A 21116-nucleotide genomic window follows, 5' to 3' on the forward strand; every position below is an offset into this window, starting at 1 on the left:
GGTTATGTAGCTGATTACAGAGGGCACTTTGGCAAAGCATATCTCAAAGTGAACATTGCAGAGGAGTCTGCTAAACCCTATCGGGGCAGGCCATGGAGCTGATCACAGAGTGAACATTACAAGCATTCTGTGAAACCCTATCAGGGCAGGCCGTGTGGTCAAATACAAAATGAATATTATAGAGCAGTCTGCCAAACCCTAGCATGGCAGGCCATGGAGCTGATCACAGAGGTTCGTCCTCACCAGGTATTCCTCTGTTCCATAGAGGGACACAAACTGCTCATCATCCTCCAGCTCGCGGGCTGCACCAAAGTCGGTGAGCTTGTAGACAGAATGGCCATCCTCACCGATCACCCGCATGATGTTGCCTGGCTTGATGTCACGGTGAACAATGCCATACTCCCGCAGATGGTTCATCCCAGCCACTGAAACAGATGCACCATTATAACCACCATCCAGACCAACAGCTACAAGTCAGGGGCTCTATTATAATTGCATAAAGTCTACCATGTAGGGATGCAATGATACACAGTATTTTGTCGAACCGTTCGGTACGCCCCCTACGGTTCAATACGCACACGTGAACCGCGGTAATACGATATGCCTTTTCCTATAATTTCCACAACTTGCTTATTGCGCTGCAGACTACACACACGTACATTCAGATCCACAGAACATCTCTGGAGCCTGTCAGAATTTCCCTGGAGCCTATCAGCGCTCTGTATGCAAATATGAGCTGGAGAAGAGAGGGGAAACTAAAAAAAAAAAAAAACATTCTTGCGTATGGTCACACCGGTGTGATTGGCCGTTTAGCGCGTATGCTAAAATGGGTGCGATTTAGGGATGAAACAGTTGCCGGTAAAATTCCCGATGGTTAGTATTACCCTTTCAAATTTTAATTATCATTAAAACCGTGGTTGATTACTGCGCTTAAACTCACGTTAAATACTGCCTAGCATCAACCAAAGTTAGCAAGTCTCCCAGACGCAGGTGCGCAGGCGGAAGGCAGTGATAGCGCTCCGGAGATTTTTTAACGGTATAAATTTTCATATCGTTTCATCTCTAGTGCGATTAGAACACTAGATTGGAAAAATTCTAGCTAATTTTATCTTTGCAGGAACAGCAATTTAACGTTAAAAAATATAGCAAATGCTGACTGAAAAGAATGAGAAGCTTAATAACGCTAATGAAAAAATAAACCATGTAACGTAACACTCGTGCTACATAGCATAAACATAAGTGACTATGCGAAAGGGTTAAAAGTTCAATAAATGCATGATGTTTCCAAAGTCAATGAGTAATCGTGTTAAATAATCATGATCTCAACATTGCCCAAAATAATTGTGATTATTATTTTTGCCATAATCGAGCAGCCCTCCTAGTCAGTCATGCTGCCATTTTTCTGAATGGAAAGTTTTATTTGTCTGTAGGCTAAATAAAGTTCATTGTTTAAAAGGTGATGTGTTTTTATTTTTTTCTTAAATATAAAGATACCGAAACCGTACCGTTACCGTGACCCAAAAACCGCGAGCCCACTGTACCGTTACATCCCTAATATCATGAGATATCAAGTATTTTAAAACATGTTTATATCGAGCTGTGTTGTTAAGGGGAGATTAAATGGAGATTATGCATCAATTGTTTCAATATTTGAAACAATTAGCCAATATACTTTGATATGTTTCTCAAGGACCATTCCCCTTAACTTCCCCTTGTGGGTTCATCCACACGACTATTTAAAGTCTCCTGGCTCTTCAGGACGCGCTGGAAGACGACACTGAAAGGACATTAAAGGAGATGTCTTCTGTAAATGGTTTAGATAGAGCCTTACAGGTACATGACCAGCTGAGTGTTTCAGCATCTCAGGAGAAGGGGTGCCTCCCATATCCTATATCACAAACAGGAAGTTGTGTCCACCAGCCAACAGAAATGAAGGATTGTCTAACGCAATGCCGTGGTGCTCAATAGAATGTGTGTTCTAAAGCAGGCAGTGTGACCTCCATGCAGGGGTGCATGTTTGGAAAAGTGTTCTGAAGCAAGCAGTGTGAGCTCCACGTAGGGGTACATGGTGTCATTTGGGGAAGGGTGTGTTCTGAAGCAGTCAGTGTGAGCTCCATGCAGGGGTGAATGATGTAATTTGGGGAAGGTAGTACTTCCTCACCCACGTCCTGCAGCACGATGAGGAACTCATCCTCAGGGAGCCCATAGGCGTTGGAGGACTCCTCCAGCACGGTGTACAGGCTGCCGCAGGGGCAGTACTCCATCACCAGAACTTTGTGCCGCGTGTTCGTCTGGGGAGGCAGCCACAGCACAGATACAGAGGGACTAGACTGGGTACAATGCTACTGAGCATGCATTTGTCTGGAGAGACAGTCACATCACAGATACAGAGGGAGTAGACTGGCTACTATCTCAGGGATATTCTAAACCTGATAACTCACAGTATCTGCAGCCTTTTCCTCCATTTGCTGAGCTTACTCATTATATTCAGCCACCTAAATCCAGTACCTGTTTAACTAATCCAGCTTCCTACCCAAGCTCTGAAACTGACAGTGATTTAAGGAGCTGGAAACCTGGTGGTCCCTGGGGGTGTCTGGGAGCTGCCCTACTCTGTCTGATGTGCACTAATCCACCCTATCAAGTCTGGCACCTGGAATGGAGGCACTGTAAGTATATAAGTATAAGTATATTTAGGATAGACTGGAGCAAGGTGACCCTGAAACTTAATTTGTGCACACTGAGATAATGTGAGGCCAATACCCTGGTGACATAATGGGTGGTAGGCTCATGTGAGAAAAGGCCTTTTACATTACTTCTGTGCTTATTAATGGTTACTACATATGGTTCCCACTGAAAAAAAAAATGCAGAGATTCCACCATGTTCATTTTCAGTTTTAAAATAACACAAAAACATTCTATATAAAAGACAAACAGCATATGAATTTATCAATCTCACTTTCACTCACTGCAACTTTTTTGAATACCTGACTATGAGATCAGAAATCAACTAGATTGGTGTGCACTTTTTGAAGAAAATGCAATGTGTGGTTGACTGTTTGCATTATTGACCACATGCGTGAACTATTGCAGTTGCTGTCTCCCTCCCCCTCCCTCTGTGTCTGGCGCTGCGAGTTCCCTGAGACAGAGGAATGTGTACACGTGACTTAGAGCGGCAGCTGAAGTCCACAACTATTTCAGCTCATAACTTAAAAACCTTTAATCACAGCGCTGAACCAAAGACAGGGTGTGATTCTGCACAAGTCTTTCTCCATTTTGATATATAACGTATGCCTGTAGAATTCAAGGAGATACGGCAGTTTAAAAAAATGTTCTGTTCAAACTCAGAAGTGAAATCCTTCCGCTGTTGGTGCCTATACTTTTGAATGGGGGTAAAATTAGAGGGATTTTTAAAAGATACTGTTGAAACTATAAGTATAAAATTATAAAGGAACAAACACACCAATGGTGAACAAGCCAGTCAATTTGGTGTTGGTTGGTGTCTGTAGCGGTAACGGCTAGGTAAAGGCTACATTATGGTTGAAAAAAGAATTATTATTAATAATAATACGTCACATAAGAACAGTAGTGTGCTAGTATTCAAATGACTGTTGATACACCAAAATGAAATATTAAACCATTTTTTTTATACTAATACTGTTGACAAAAAGTGAAAAACTCCTCATAAAGCACTAGAAAATTCACTGCCTGATTCATTTTCCTGCCTGAAAGTATAAGTGAAAGCAGAACTTTTTGCAATGACCCATTATTCACACAACAAGAACTGAAATCAGTCATCATTCATACTCGCACAACTAGTTTCTCTTGAATTGTTGAGAGGGTGGCTTTGATTATTTAATACTTTCTGTTACCGGCTATAGAATATCCAAGTATTAATTGAACTGAATGTACATTGGATGGACTATGGGTCACTACTTGAAAATACAAGGACTGGGTGAATCCATGTGTCAGGCAATCTGGCCTCACCTCCTCCTCCACAGCAAAGAGCTTGACAATGTTCTTGTGGTTGAGCTTCTTAAGGACCTCAAACTCCCTCATCTGGACATCCAGGGGCCGCAGGAAGCTAAGGTTGTTGAACACTTTCACAGCGTAGAGGTCGCCCGTTTTCTGTCAATGGACAGAGCACAGAGTAGCAGTTACAGTCACCCACTGCCTTCAGGGCATGAGTGTTGCTTCGCTTGGACCTCAGCTTTTTCCAGTCACTGTGGTATCCACAGCATTCTGAAAACCATGGGAAACTCCTTCATGGATATGTGAGACAGGTGGAATGACCAGTACAGTACTGTGTGTAATACAATTCAAACAACCATGTATGCAAGTCATGACTCTAACGCTTAATAACAGACTGTATTTAAGGAAATTGTACAGGTAATGTTGGGGCGGCAGTGTAGCATAATGCTAAGGCGCCGGGCTCAAAACCATAACCCTGCTGGGCCACTGGTTGCCGGTTCGATTCCCCAAAGAGACACTGCTGTTGCACCCTTGCGCAAGGTACATAACCCACAATTGCCTCAGTAAATATCCTGCTGTATAAATGGATAACATTGTAAAAAAAAAAAAAGAAACTGTTACTGATGTAAGTCACTCTGGATAAGAGCATCTGCTAAATGCCAGTAATGTAATGTAATGCTGCTACACCACACTGCTGCACTGATCACACACTCAAATGCTTCAGTGGGTGAATAACTAAACATCTAGTTTTATAAATGGATAATATGCAAAAATTACAATTTATGCAGATGGCTCTGAATATGAATGTATGCTACGTGACAATAATGTAATGTAATTACTTTCCCCATGCATTTTGGGAGCGTTACATGGGGGGGGGGGCTACTCCAATACCCATGAGCGCAGCTTTGCAGTGGTTAGCCCCGAGCAGGACCCAGATCTATGCTGTTTTCCTGTGCTTTATGACAGGAAAAGTACAGTAGGCTGTGGTTTGGTTGTGCTCTACTGTCAGCTCATTGGAGCGCCTGGGGTCCTGCTGAGCAAACTGACCTTGTGTCTCCCGCGGAACACATTTGCCGTTGCTCCCTGTCCCAGGAGGTCAGAGATGAGCCACAGGTAGTTCGCTGTGCTCTGCATGACTGTAACAACAGCACCTGCCCATTAAACACACACAAGCACACACAAAACACACTCACAGATATACAAATACACACAAACACAAACTTTTCAATTGATGAATGGTCCAGAGCAGACACTTTTGGTTAACAATTCAGTTTGCTGTATTATTATATACAGTGCTGCTTGAAAGTATGTAAACCCCTTGTACAAGCATAGATTTTGTGCAAGTCTTTAACATGAAATGTTTAAGAAGAACCAGTCTTTTTTATCTGACATAACAGGTTTATATTTAAAAATTCTAAACGCTGGTTTAGAGGAAATCATGTAGTAGAAAAACAAAATTAAAAAGGAATTAGTGCCAGTGCAATCCCATATACCTATGTTTTGTGAAAATCCAACACTGCCTACCACCAAAAGAACCATATCCCAAGAGTCAAGCATGCTGGTGGAAATGGCTGGTGGCTGCCTTTCCTCCTCTGGACCTGGACGACTCCACATCATTACAGGAACCATGAATTCTTACTAAGAGATAGGGACGCACGATTTTGGATTTTTGCCGTTGACATGCTCATTTTGGCCAATTGCCGATGCCGATACCAATGTATACAGTGCATTCAAAAAGTATTCAGACCCCTTCACTTTTTTCATATTTTGGTATGTTGCAGCCTTATGCTAAAATCGTTTAAATTCATTTTTTTCCTCATCAATCTATACTAAATACCCCATAATGACAAAGTGAAAGCAGAATTTTAGAACTTTTTGCAAATTTATTAAAAATAAGAAACTGAAATAGCACATTGATATAAGTATTCAGACCCTTTGCTATGACACTTGAAATTTAGCTCAGGTGTATCCCATTTCTCTTTATCATCATCTTCGAGATGTTATTACACCTTGAGTGGAGTCCACCTGTGGTAAACTCCATTGATTGGACATGATTTGGAAAGGCACACACCTGTCTTTCTAAGGTCTCTCAGCTGACAATGCATATCAGAGCAAAAACCAAGCCATGAGGTCGAAGGAACTGCCTGCAGAGCTCAGAGACAGGATTATGTCGGGGCACAGATTTGAGGAAGGCTACAAAAAACTTCTGCTGCATTGACGGTTCCCAAGAGCACAGCGGCCTCCATACTTCTTAAGTGGAAGAAGTTTGGAACAACTAGGACTCTTCCTACAGCTGGCTGCCTGGCCAAACTGAGAAGGGCCTTGGTAAGAGAGGTGACCAAGTACCTGATGGTCACTCTGGCTGAGCTCCAGAGATCCTGTGTGGAGATGGGAGAAACTTCCAGAAGGGCAACCATCACTGCAACACTCCACTGTTCTGGGTCTTATGGCAGGCAGTGTGGCCAGATGGAAGTCTCTCCTCAGTAAAGGCACATGAAAGCTTGCTTTGAGTTTGCAAAAAAGCACCTAAAGGACTCTGACTGTGAGAAACAAGATTCTCTGGTTTCTTGGCCTCAATTCTAAGCATCATGTCTGGAGGAAACCAGGCACCGCTCATCACCTGCGCAACACCATCCCAATGGTGAAGCATGGTGGTGGCAGCATCCTGTTATGGGGGTGTTTTTCAGCGGCAGGGATGGGAAAACTGGTCAGGGTTGAGGGAAAGCTGAACGGAGCAAATTACAGAGATATCCTTCATGAAAACCTGCTCCAGAGTGCTCAGGACATCAGACTGGGCTGAGGGTAGACCTTCCAACAGGGCAATGACCCTAAGCGCACAGCTAAGACAATGCAGGAGTGACTTAAGGACAACTCTGTGAATGTCCTTGAGTGGCCCAGCCAGAGCCCGGACTTGAACCCAATTGAACATCTCTGTAGAGACCTGAAAATGGCTGTCCACTGAGGGTCTCCATCCAGCCTGAGAGAGGTTGAGAGGATCTGCAGAGAAAAATGGCAGAAAATCCCCAAATCCAGGTGTATAAAACTTGTCGCATCATATCCAAGAAGGCTCGAGCCTGTAATCACTGCCAAAGGTGCTTCAACTATGTACTGAGTTAAGGGTCTGAATACTTAAGTCAATGTGGTGTTTCAATTTTTTATTTTTTATAAATTTGCAAAAATTTCAAAAATCCGTTTTTGCGTTGTCATTATTGGGTATTGAGTGTAGATTGTTGAGGAAAAAAGTGAATTTAAACAATTTCAGCATAAGGCTGCAACATAAGAAGATGCGAAAAATGTAAAGGGGTCTGAATACTGTCTGAACGTACTGTATATATACATATATATGCTGCGTAATTTAAAAATGGTCTGTCTTATTTCCCATGGCATTATCTCCTTATGGAGCCGCGATATTTATTTTGAATGATTTTGAAATGATTTTGAATGAGCAGAGACACAATAAAGTTACAGAAAACTTTATTTGCTGTCCAGTGTCATTGTGTCAGTGTACAAACACAGAAATTACACCCTCTGTTCGAGTCCCAAAGCAGGAACTAGGCGATTGTGGGTTGTCTTGTTTTATTCCCCATTGCATTCTCTGCTTCTGGAGCCGTGTTAAATTTTTTCTCACGCCCCCTCCAGAAGCAGAGAAAAGCTTAGCAGCACAAAGCTAGCATCCTCCCAGGGTGAGACATTTAGCTTGAGGTCGGTGGAAACCATTAGGACCTCTGTTCGAGTCCCAAGGCACGAGCTCGGCAATCACGGACTGTCTTGTGTCATTTCAAATTGCATTCTTTCCTTATGGAGCTTAAAATGGTCTTCCTTAAAATGGTCTCATGCCCCTCCAGAAGCAGAGAAAAGCTTAGCAGTACAGTTAGCATCCTCCCAGAGAGAAACTTAGCTATATATTTTACCCCTCCTCACATCACTGGTGCTTTAAAAGCATTGCAAATAGCAATTTGGTATCTGTTTCAGACACTTCGAAAAACTTCCATACAGCTGACATGTTGAGCCTTGTTGCTGGTGCTCAGATTAAACATTTAGCGTCATCACATGCACATAGTTAATGCGTCACCTTATCAGCCAGGCACATTGGCAGACATTTTCATATCTGCCAATAATTAACTTCTTAAGTTTTTATTGGCTAATACCGATGTCGTGCCGATATCATTGTGCATCCCTACCAACTGAACATTGTTTAAATGCCACAGCTACCTGAGTATCATACCTGAGTACTGATATCATCATGCATCCCTATAAGAGATTCTTGAACAGAACCTCATGCCATCAGTACAGGAGCTAAAGCTGAACCAAACAAGACAACAACCCAAAGCATTCAAGCAAATCTACCAAAGAATGGCTCAGGAGAAAGAAAATTTGTGTTTTGGATTGGCAAAGTCCTGACCTAAACTGAGATGCTGTAGGAGGACCTGAAGTGGGCAGTGGGCAGACACCCCTCAAACCTCACTCAACTGGCTGAGTTCTGTACGGAGGAGTGGGCAAAAATCACTCAAAGCAGATGTCAGAGACTGATTAGTGGCTTTACGTGATGTTTACTCGAAGTTGTCACTGCTAATGGGGGCGCCACAAGCTATTGACTGTTCGCATTTTTTGCACACATTAATCTGATATACACACCTTATTAGTTTGTGTGTCTTTAACTGGAATGTCTTATTATGAATTAGGGTAATAAAGATTTTGTGAGGTTAATATTTTACACAAAAATAATGACCATCCCTGTAGGTTTCACAAACTTTCAAGCAGCACTGTATATGTATTTAATCCACAGTATAGCTACACTGTTACGCTTCTTGTTGTATTTCACTGTACTACTATACTGTATGATGAGTGCGATAAATACATTAAAAAACACATTTAAAAATTCCATCCTGCATCTTGCATAGAATTGAATGGAGAAATACTACAGTCTTTTGCAAAAAGCATCTTTCTCCCTGATTTCTTAGAGATACTGTGATATATGCAGTTTATTAGTATGTAGTTTGTACATAGTGACAATTTAAGATATCTACCCACTGAAGCATTTGTGTATGCGTGATCAGTGCAGCAGTGTGAGTGTGGTGTAGCAGCATTACATCACATTATTGGCATTTAGCAGACACTCTTATCCAGAGTGACTTAGATGGGATAGTTTTTTTTTTTATCAACATTATCAATTTATACAGCAGGATATTTACTGAGGTAATTGTGGGTTAAGTACCCTGCCCAAGGGTGCAACAGCAGTGTCTCTTTGGGGAATCGAACCGGCAACCTTTCGGTTATCCGTCCTGCTCCTTCACCACTATGCTACACTGCTGTCCCAAAGCCCAGAGCAGCAATGTGGTGCAGTGACAAGGAACAGGGCTCATAACCTTTTGGCTGCTGATTCAATCCCCTGCTGGGCCATGGTATCGTTGTACCCTTGGGCAAGATATTTAACCCAGAATTGCCTAAGTAAATATCCATATAAATTGATAACATGTAAAACTGTAAGCTATGCACACTGCTCTGGATAAGAGCATCTACTAAATGACAATAATGTAATAATCCCTACTTTTTTGGTCTACATAATGCAGCTATCAGTGTGCATAATACCTGGTTATCATGCATGTTTCTGAGGAGTCTGTCACTGACCAGAGAGCAATCCAAAAAAGGAACTGAGTTCTGAGTTCTGTTCCCAACTCACCCTGGTCCTAACCTCACTGGACTGTTCAGAAGACCTGTGCCTTTACAGTCTTGATACATATTATAAAACACATTACATTTTAGTTTTAACTGGAACTTTTACAATTATTCAATAAATTAGCACTGCAAAGACTATCCACCTTGGAATCCATCCAAACACAGCCAGTGTTTCCATATTAAGCCAGAGAACAGGAAGCAAACCTCCATCTCTAGTTATACTTTATATGAGAGAAATTAATACATATGAGTATCAATACACATGCCTTTGTCATGTTTTCAGCAACTACCAGAATAATGCTTTAGTGAACATAAAACTTACAATTGTTGGTGCTAATGATTCTTTGCTAATCTTTCTGGTGTCACACAACCCCAGCCTTCTGACCTAAGGCAGTTTATCTAGATTCGTTGAAAGTAATCAAAATTATGTTGATTCAGTGTGTCTTTTATATGGTTTTAGGAACATGGTGTTCTCATTCGCAATGGATGGTAAAACCTAATGTTTTTTGAACAAGAAATCAAGCAGAAAAATAGTTGCTATAAATTGCTATAAAACTAGCAATATTATTCGCTCATCAGGCTAACATTGTACATTCCAGAGTATTACTGTCAGCAGCCGATTAGCTTCGTTTCATGCGTTCTGTCCGTCGATTTAGATAGCTGGTCGTAACAAAGTCTCCGAAAAGACGAGTGATATTTAACGGAAAAGTAAGAATGACCGGTAGCTTCACCAGACGCTCCTGGGCTCGGTATCTGTTTAGCTGTGACGTCACGTATGTAGGAAAACCCCACGGAGGCACATGCGCAACGAGCGCTGCAGCGTTTGCTAGCTAAACTACACTCCACCAAGTGCATCCCCAACATTCTGCACGCTAAACGAATTAAGTCTTCTTAAAATAAAAACCGCTGCTACATTTCCCTTAGGATCGAAGTGCGATCTTTTCACCGAATGTATTGTAACTCAACCTGCGAAACTCCTGGCGGAAGCAGTAAAGCCTAACCAGCTACCTAGTTATTCACTAGCTAAATAGGCCTACAAATCTGTACTGTAAAAGGTAACAAACTCTCAAGCAACATGGATATCAGATTTAAGATTGATATCAAAATCAACAAAGAAATGTAATTTTGCAACACGATAGCTTCATCACCTAACTATTAACCAGTAAACTCTTTCGCTGGCTATACAGTGACCCAACTACATCCACATTTCAGTTGCTGCTAAAATCGAAACCGTTCACATCCACCTAGGTTAGCTTGTCTAGGCCACTGTCGCTCTAGTACCTCCGCAGCATTTATTCAGTTTAAAAATACTTTAGGGCCATTTTATGATAGATAGATTTCGGATAATTGTTTCTCTACATAGTTTCAGATGTCAAATTACAGTCTATAAAATAACAAATGTTTATCGAGATGTTTATTACCTTGCGTCTCAAGAGTACCAAATTCTCTTCCTATTCCCTACTTTGACGTCATGTGGTCACGGGATAGAAATGACACAATCAGAGCAGGATTAATATAAAGAGAGGACGTGGGTGAGCTCTAATTTCTACCGTAATTTCAGGGCTATAAGGGCTACAAAAAATAACGAGTAAAGCGCGTCCTTGGTTTAGCTGTTGGACTCGCACTGAATAGCGTTTTATATCATTTGGAAACACACAGCACACCCGATCATAATTAGACAGTAAAATGGAGACCGATATATTTATATGATATGATTTATATGATAATTGCTTCCATGCCGTTTATCTAACAACTTTCCACAGAAATAACATCTTGTTAATTCAAGAACATGAGCGCCTTGTGTTTCCCTATGATGTCACTTATAGGAAATTACCACAAACACGGAGATACGCACACAAATTTCTATGTGATCCTGTGTTGTACTGCCATCTAACGTCTGCCGTTATCAGAAGGGTCATAATATTGAATAATTTGTTAAAGAAACTCACGGGAACTCTGACAGAATAATCTTTAATCTGTTACTTTATTGCTTACAACTTCTTTAGACGACTTTCAGAGTAAACCGAGGAATGAATGGAGCGTCTTGTGCTTATAGGCCTATGTTCCGTATAGTTTAAGCCGCTGTTTCTACTACAGACGTTTTAGAGTCAACATGCTGAACTCATGCAGGCAGATTATCTGTACGGAAGGCAGGCAGATTAACTAGGGAACATATAATTCATTACCGAACATAATGTTGCACGTTCGAAGGGATTCACGATTCATTCTTTTCATAGGCATTTCTGTGCGGCCACCTGTAACAGTGGAGAAAATCTAGCTCCTCTGCTGATCTGTTGAACTATAAAGCACTCCTCTCTGCATTCTCTTCAAGTGTGACTTCTACTAAGGCTTCCTTTTATGAATCCAAGACTCAAAACTCACTATCTAACCCACATAGACTGATTTCTACCTTCTCTGTCCTCTGACATTCTTCCTCTCCCCACCCCTTCTGTGTGTATCTCTGATGTCTTCACAGATCACTTCAACCAGAAGATTACAAACATTCAAAACTCCCTTCAGTCACCACAGCCTTCATCTCTCTCCTCTTCCTCTTTTTCTTCCCTCCCACTGTCCTCCCCCCAGTTGATTTCATTCAACTCCACACATCACACCAACCTAACACCTGTGCCCTGGATCCCATTCCCTTACATCTCCTGCAGACCACCATTCCCAGCCTTCTACTATTCATCTATGCTTTGATGAATTTGTCACTTTCCACAAGCTGTGTGCCTGTAGCCTTCAAGGTGTTGCAAGTCACACCTACGCTGAAGAACACAACCATCTGCTGTCCAGAACTATTGACCAGTCTCTCTCCTTCCATTTCCCTCTACAGCACTTGAATGCACAGTGACTAACCAACAATCCTCTTTTCTCTCCCACAACAACTTTTTTAACCCATTTCATTCTAGCTTCAGGGCTTGTCATTCTACTGTTGTCTTCTCTATCACTGAGGATCTTCAATCAGCCAGAGCAGCCTCCCACTCCTCAGTCTTAATTGTTCTGGATCTTTCTGCAGCCTTTGATACAGCGGACCACATTCTACTTCTCTCTTCCCTGGCTACACTGGGGACTGCTGACACTGCTCTCCTTTTGTGGGTTGTCGGAACCCCACAGTCTGCATACAGGTGTTCCTCAAGGTTCTATACTCAGCCCCTCCTGTTCTTGTTTTACATGTAATCTCTTGGCTCTGTCATCTCCTCCATTCAGAGCCGGTCCTGACCAATTTGGTGCCCTAGGCAAGATTTTAGCTGGTGCCCCTTGCATCGCAGCCAATTCCACCACCACGGTTAATTTTGGTGTTTTGGTGGTGCTTGCCAAACAGCAGAACATTTCACAAATCTGAGGTAGAAAATTCAAAAAAATTATAATTATAAAATTATAATGACAAAATCTTTTTTCAAAATATGCATGAGTAAAATTAACTAAAATCCTTTTTCAGTCTTTTAATAATGTCAATGAATAACACGATAAATAGACAAAGAAATCTTAATTCTGGTCAGCATGCAAAACCCTTTGTATTAACGGGTTGAAACATTTTGTAAGTATTTTAGCTGACAATGTAAACGATCATTCATGCTTCATGCTTTTGTAGCCGGGGGGGGGGGGGACATGCTCCGGGACCACGGTTCCTCCAGTTACAAAGGGGCCCGTTTATGTGTGTTGATTGCAAAAAAGTCAGACTGAGGGCGTAATGGCTTCGACCGACCTCTAGCTAAGTTTCTCTATTTATTTTGAATGAGCAGAGACACAATAGAGTTACATAAAACCTTATCCGTTGTCCAGTATCCTTGTGTAAGTGTACAAACATAAAAATTACGCCCTCTGTTCGAGTCCCAAAGTAGGAACTAGGCGATCACTGACTGTCTTGTTTTGTTTCCCACCGCCGTCACTGCTGACGGAGCCGCGGTGTTCTATTGTCATTGTAATCCGCATTTCTCTCCGTTCCGCCCTTCCGTCTCCGTAAATTTCCCCTTGGATCTGTATTGCATCTCCATACAGCCTATAGGCTGAAGGGCCCACTACAGGTCCTCGCCCCCTCTGCAATGAGCCATCGCCTCCGCCCCTGATGACCACCTGTGGGATAGAAAGCCAATTGTATTTCTCCTGCATAGAACTTTTCACTGCTGTTTGACGGCTCCACTCCACTTCGCACTTTTCTCTGATGGATCCTATCTTGGCAAGCGAAATTGGTCCAATCATGACGGAGCGCGCATGACGTGCGGAGACAAACTCCCCCACCTTCAGCGTTCCCAGCGGAGCGAGTTCGCGTTGCTTCCGCCTGCATAACTTGCCAAGCTTCTGAGAGAGTCTGTTCCTTTTCAGCGCCGTAATCGATTACCCTGAATGTACACTTGAATGTTTACGACTGCTTAGCTACGGTTATACGGTTATTTTCACCGTCAAGGGAAAATACAACTTGCTGTTCTGTAGCTCATAGCGACAACGGAGAGGTGCATCTGTCTGAATACACCAGGTAAGTGTTTCTGTATTTCATGTTATTCCAACGCCAGCCTGTCAATTCGCATTATGTCATTGCCAAGGAATGTACCCCAAAAGCCTCAGTATTTGTGCGAGGGGTGTTATGAGGGGTATATTCAATTCATGGGGGCGACCTACAATGGACTCGGCTAACATGCGAATGCGCGCTCTTTGAATTCAGAACAAGTGGAGTTCCATCCTTTCGTGAAAATCCAATAGGCGAACGCATACTGCACCTGTACAGCCTTCTTTATGTCTTCAATTGCCATGACACGCGGCTATAGGGACCTTGCTAAATCCCCAACGCTTACTCTCCATAACGCCGTGAGAATAAGTCTGTACTAACCAATAAACAGCCGTCAACAAATTTTGTTTAAAGGGAAGATGACTAGAATTCTTCCTCTGAAACGAAAAGTTGAAAATGAAAATGAACTGAAATGTGTTATACAGCAAAGACAACATTTAATGTTGTAGAAGGAATGGCTGAACTTACTTTTAGTGGTGCATTAATTGTAGCTTTTAGACGATCTTGATGGACAATAAATACAATGATTCTGGAATGACCGTTGAATGCAATTTCCATGCAAGGAACTACGTTAGCTTTTCATCGTCCCCCTGTCGTTCCTCTGTAAGGAGAGTCAGGTGTTAACTGTTAAAAAATAAAAACAAGGATTTAGTGACAAAAATGTTTCGAACGTAGGTGTCAGGCCTGTTGTCGCTGATGAAGATTTCGGTGTGACATACAATTCATGTCGGCAGTGTGGTGTAGTAGTTTGATTTTTAGGTTCCAGTCCCAGACGCAACACTGTTGTAGGAGCTTTGTGAAAAGGTACAGAATAGTGGTGTGCAGCTCGTGAACGAACGAATCCTTTTGAACGAATCTTTGAGGTGAACTGAGTGTACTGAATCCCTAGCCTAAAAGATTCGTTCCTTCCTCTTTGCAAACATGCGTGCTGATTAGCTGGCATAGCAGCTATAACTCTCCCTCCAGTGGATATTAGATATGCGGTCTGTCCACGAAGCAGCCTATGAAAAAAACTGTATCAGCAGTACGTTCATGACGACAACTAGCCAATGGCTGAAATGCTAAAACTTTCGAAGCACCTCCCGCTGGCCATCTCGGCACAGCTGACGAAGTGGGACAATGCAAAAGATCCGGTGACTACGAAAACTCGAAACTCCCCCTACTGACCCGATGAACTGTTGACAACTTTCTCAGTTCAACAGTTCCTTCGGACTCCAAAGATTCACTGACTATGAAGACCTGGTGACTACGTGTTGCCAGAGTCGCTAGTTCTCAGTATAGCAGGCTTGGGCTACATCCGCCATTGGCTGTGACGATGCAAAAGCAATCAGAGGGCTTCCGTGACATTATTATAGGAATTAAAAACAAAATTAAATATTATTTTGCTCATCTACCTGCAATATTATTTTATATTTATATTTTTAGCAGTAGCATATTTTAGGTGTAAAATATTGCAGTTCTTGTTTATCACAACTGCAATTTTACGTTGGCTGCGATTTATTTAATGTTGACATATTACATTTCCTTTTAATGTGAATAAAGTCCTTATTAATAAATAGGCCTACTGACAAGTCAACATAGTAGGCTATAAAACAAAACAGAAATGTGATGCATAAGCCTATGAATCACATTTGTAGCGTACTATGTCTACATTAACAACAAATAAAAATAGACATCACTGACTAGGCCTAAGAGTATATTAAAATGTTTGGGCTCGGTTAGTTCAAAACTTGTAAAATGAAGTTTTTCGCTTCGGATATAAGCGTGGCTCTTTTTTCCTCAGTGCTTTTTTAGTTTTAGGAAATGACATGTACTTAGGCTATGATACGCGTTAAAATGTGGGGTTCTATTACCTTCCTAAAGACGAAGTATACTTTGCGGCTGCATGATTGTTTGAATAGCAAGATGCAGTTTCACGTAATGAATATTACGACTTAATTATTACTAATTTCATTGACATTTGGTTTCATACGTGCTGTTTTGCCGCAGAGCAGGCTAATAATGGACATGATGTTTGGAACAATGTACAGTAACTTTTAAAATGCAATAAAACTATTTACAGATTTGCGTATGCCACCCGACCGGATATGGAAATGAACGAATCAGTGAGTCAAAGATTCAAATCATTTTATTGAACTGAACGAAAGGAACTAAATCACTAAAAAGAATCGTTTTGAACACCACTAGTACACAAGTACTGACTTGAAGCAAGGAATCGTATTGTGTTCTGCAAAGCATGTGAACTGCTTCAATAGCACTACTTCATTTAATGGCATTCTTCAGAGACATGATTAAAGGGATTAATAAACATAATAATAATAAAAAAAAACATCAGGGACCACTTTATGTGCTGTTTAAGTACAAGAGGAAAATGTGTATATTTTTTATATATGTGTATATATATATATATATATATATATATATATATATATATGCTGTGGCTGGTGTAACAGTAGCAGACTTGATGTTTTCCTCTTGGCTTTGAGCAGGGCCATAATCTTAGTGTGAGACTGCAACTGATAGAGATCTGTGCTTGCACTTCCTTATACTCCCAGACCAGCTGCTGTGGACCTCAGTGTACAAAAACTCATATGCCTCTCCTGGTGTGAGACTGCTGAACGGGCAGTGCATTGGGAAAAAGATTGGGGGATTACTAACTGCTGGATAATACTGTATATCACATGTACCTTTCTCCATACAAGCCTCCAAAGTGCACACAGGTAGCTCTATTAGACAATTTTGCTTTTAACTTCTTACATTTATTTTTCAATTTTACAAGCCTTTAAAATGTTTAATTAAATATGAGTACTTCTTGATACTCTTAATACTCTTTCTTAATACTTTTTGGCTGAAACAGAATGTGTTCTATATCTCTTTCCTATCTGTCTTTATTTCCCAGAATGCAATGGTGAATGTTGCTTAATTAATCAAATGCTGTTATTTGTAGTGAGACTCTATGCTTGCAGGTTACAGTAAGGGCTGAACTATATCAACATGATTATCGTATATTAAGATTACATGGAGTAGGTCTGTATGTTAATGCGAATTATTACACATATGAGTGCGTGGGGTACAGTAGAATGGCCTAGCAGAACCCCTACATTATTCAGAATACCGAGCACAGGTCAGGCCAAGAATCTTAGAAGGCTGATCCTGGAATGTTGAGTAGGACCGGCCAAACCATGTAGGCCTAGTTGTGTCTCATGAGAAAGAGCCTTACATTGTGAGTCGTCAGTACCACTCTGGTGGCTTAGCCATGTGTAGCAACTACTCTGACCCAAATACAGACTGGCCTCTAGGTGTGGGACTGTAGACTACTCCATATTCAGTAGTTTTGCATGTTGAGTTTGGGAAGGTAAAGACGTTTCACCTCATACTTTATTTCCTACAACAAACAAATAATAAAATCAAGCTATAGACCATTTACAAATGGAAAGAGTCAACATAGATGGTAGGGATTGAATAAAAGGGGCGGGGGGGGGGGGGGGGGGGGTGATAGAGTTTCTGGTGTTATGAGGTCATAGCTTTGGCCTGAAAATGAACAGAGCAACAAACTGATGTTGGAATGGGAATAAAACAAAAAAAAAAACTGTTTGCCACAACCACAGGCCACAGCAATTTACAGAGACATAGGAAGCTGCCATGAGACACAGGCTTAAATCAGGCGTGACACATGAGAAAAATTATCTGGAATTTGATCAGAATTTTATGTTTCAACATGTACTAATGTTTATCCCTGGAGCAGCAGGAAGTGTATTTGTGGTAGTGCTGAGGATATAGGAATTACAGCTTGCGAATTTATACTCATATCTGTCAGTTTGGACTTTCCATGTTTTAGACTTTAGCATGTTTTGCCGTGGTCATCCTTAGAACTTTCACACAGTAAACATGTGCAGGGGGGTTTATGGTGTAGTTATCATCAGGGTTGGGGAGTAACGGAATACATGTAATGGCGTTACGTATTTAAAATGCAAAATATGAGTAACTGTATTCCGTTACAGTTACCATTGAAATTGATGATGATGATAAAATTACAGTTACATTTTAAAAATATTTAGATTACTGAAGGGATTACATTGTATTTTTTTCATTTAATTGGATTTATTTTTTTCATTTAATGTTTATTCAGTTAGAAAATCTGTCCAATGATAGGTAACTCCGGGGTGTATCTCCCATATGCCCCTCACGAAAAAGAAAAAAGCGCGCAGCCTGCCTGACTCACAAGACAGTAGAATGCAGAGTGAGACAGAAAGCAATTAGCACAACGCTTTTATGTCATGGAAATACCAGGACCATTTTACTTTCAAATTTGGCAAAGGTCGCACCATAACAGTATAACGGCAGCTGTGTTTGCCAGCAACCAAACTGCTGTCCGCTTCAAAAGAGTCGACCTCTAACCTGAAGAAGCATCTTGAAGTAAGTTCTCTCTTTCAATATTTAAGCTAATATTGATCACTAGCTGAAATTTCACATGTTCAAAACTGTGATTACTCCAACAATTTTACACTTTTAATGGTAAAGCTACTCCTTTCTCACTCACAATGCATTTAGGGTGGCTCATGCCTTTTCTAACTCATGTTTTTGTGTAATGTGCAGTTTTTGAATTAACATTTACAATTCTGAAGAAACTGCAATGAAATGCCCATAGACTTAACATGGGGGTGCCAAAATGTTAGCCACAACAATGTTGAGAGAACATTCTAAAAATAACTGTTCAGAATCTTAGTCCGATGAATTATACTGGTGAACATCCTTATAAAATTTTCATAAAATGCTTTAAATGTTTTTTTTCATGTGACATGTTATCATAATTACAAAAATATAGACTGTATTTTATGTATTGCAGTAAAAAAAATCACTCAAGTTTAGCTATTTAGATTTTGACATCACTTGGACATAGTTTGTGGGAATCACCCAACCATTATATACCACATTCACACTTTTACTTACATACTTTTAAAAATTAAAAACACAGTGTTCAGAAAGTAATCCATAGTATTTAGATTATGTTACTGACCTTGAGTAATCTAACAGAATATGTTACAAATTACATTTTAGGGCAAGTATTCTGTAATCTGTAGTGGAATACATATTAAAAGTAACCCTCCCAACCCTGGTTATCATATAGTAAAACCGTAGTATATTATGTAGTAGCAGTATGTAACGTAGTATAGTTTTTGTTCATACCATATATATGCAAATATAAATTTGTATATAGGCCATGAAATGAAATTGAAAAATGAAATTTGTTCAAGGGGTCTTTCTCTGCTATATATTAATATACTGTATTTTGTAAGTAAAGCTTGCAGTACTTACATTCTTGGACAAAGTGTTGATCCTTGAGTCAGTCAAAATATGACTTAGAAAGAATGCATATTTCACATGTGTGACAATCTAGCTGCAATTTGCATCCTAATTAATTTAAAGTATGGTTTCACAAGTGGTTGAATAATGGTATCAAACCAGTCCATCTTAAGAATGAAGATCCTCATGCCACTGTCTTGGGGCTCACAGCCTCCCCCTGTGACTTAAGCAGCTTCCAGTTCTTTGCACTAACCAGGGGGCTGCATTAGGTATGCACTGCATTTGGCACCATTTAGACATTTACCTGAAACAGAGAGGAAATCTGAGTTCGGTGTAGGCATTGCACTGAGTACTCTTGCTGAAATCAAAGGAGGGGCATCATGTGTTTTGCAAGCAAAATCAGGCTTGGCTTTTCCCTAGGAAAAGAAATTTGATTCCACTGTGTTGCATTCCTTCACAAACTCTACCCTTAACCATGCAGTTTGAGCAGGAGCTAGGCTAACTCGGGTGGCAGTTAGCTAAGGAGGCAGGCATGTTTGTTGTTGGTGGTTACTGTGGTGAGGGGACGTGGGACAATGTCAGTGTAGATCCCACGGTCCCAGCCTCGTCCTGTAACACAGCGATAATTAGGGGCTTAAGCTTGATCTCATTACGACAGTAGAAACACATCTAAAGATATCCTGGTGGGGACGGGCACAATGGGCATCTTAATTAGATTTAGTGTCTGGATTAATAGGATTAATGCCTGTAAACAGTCTGACCAAGCATTTCCCAGCTGCTCAGAATGACATTCTCTAAGTCATTCACACACAGGGCCCTGTTCAAAGGAACAGCAGGACAACCCCAGTTAGGATCTGAAATCACAACCCTCTGTTGTAAATCTTAAGAGCATTGCTCTGCATTGCTGTCTGTACCTGTTTAACACTTTTTAATCAGTGTGGCCTTGGTAGATTGATTGAGTCATTTGCAGATTGTCTAAGGAACATATAACTGCAGAGAAATTTAACGAGAACAGCTTTGGGGATGAGGAGATTAATAACTGACCTGAGAGTCAAAGGACCCCACAAATGTCGATTTTATTGTTTCTTCTGCAGTATACCAGTGTTTCTCAATCCTACTCCCCTGTCCTGCATATCTTCAGTCTATCCTTGCTCCAAACACACCTGATTGAAATAATTAACATGCTCTTTATTAAATCAGGTGTGTTCAGCTAATCAAAAGTGCTACTGATGAGTTCGGTCAGGTAGGTAGAACAGGGAAAGATGGAAAACGTGCGGAGCAGGGGGGCCCCAGGAGCAGGATTGAGAATCAGTGCAGTATACAATAAAAGTGTTGAGGTTCTGATAGATTCTAGTCACCCCCATCCCAGATCAGGTTGAGATTAGGATTAGTGGCAGGTACACTAATCTGGGGTCAAATGGTGGGGATAGAAATGACCTTGAACAGAGTTCAGCAGAAATGCAATGAAGTGATAAATGTACCAATGTACCAGGATCTTACCATGGCACAGTGTGCTGTGGCTGAACCTGAAGGGTGGATTCTGCATTCAGGCAGCAGAGATTTGAATGCTATGTATGTGCAGAGTGCATGGATGTCCTGATATAGGCAAGCACTGTGAAACCCAGTGAGGGTCGATCAGCAGCAGTGGTCAGTGCCCCATGTA

General features: G+C 41.0%; 2 protein-coding genes across 5 annotated transcripts in view; one reads left to right on the top strand and one right to left on the bottom strand.

Moving 5' to 3' along the window:
* Window positions 1-11131, bottom strand: part of tbk1 (TANK-binding kinase 1) — a 30768-nt gene extending 19637 nt beyond the window's left edge. Inside the window, exons 1-5 of one of the 3 annotated variants that reach the window (XM_036517714.1) lie at window positions 11067-11131; window positions 5017-5105; window positions 3985-4125; window positions 2162-2291; window positions 244-425 (exon numbers count right to left, since the gene is read on the bottom strand). In XM_036517714.1, the coding sequence (XP_036373607.1) occupies window positions 244-425; window positions 2162-2291; window positions 3985-4125; window positions 5017-5103 (540 nt within the window). In that variant the 5' untranslated portion in view covers window positions 5104-5105; window positions 11067-11131. Of the gene's footprint in view, window positions 1-243; window positions 426-2161; window positions 2292-3984; window positions 4126-5016; window positions 5121-11066 lie in introns of all 3 variants that reach the window. The other 2 variants (XM_036517713.1, XM_036517715.1) reach the window with 2 other exon arrangements.
* Window positions 11132-13913: 2782 nt separating this feature from the next.
* LOC118770099 (epidermal growth factor receptor kinase substrate 8-like) overlaps window positions 13914-21116 on the top strand; it is a 71036-nt gene continuing 63833 nt past the window's right edge. For both annotated transcript variants that reach the window (XM_036517522.1, XM_036517523.1), the window contains exon 1: window positions 13914-14119. The gene's annotated coding sequence lies outside the window, so the exon portion shown is untranslated. The remainder of the gene's footprint in view (window positions 14120-21116) is intronic.

This window comes from Megalops cyprinoides, chromosome 23, assembly GCF_013368585.1.
Source record: "Megalops cyprinoides isolate fMegCyp1 chromosome 23, fMegCyp1.pri, whole genome shotgun sequence".
Classification (NCBI taxonomy): domain Eukaryota; kingdom Metazoa; phylum Chordata; class Actinopteri; order Elopiformes; family Megalopidae; genus Megalops; species Megalops cyprinoides.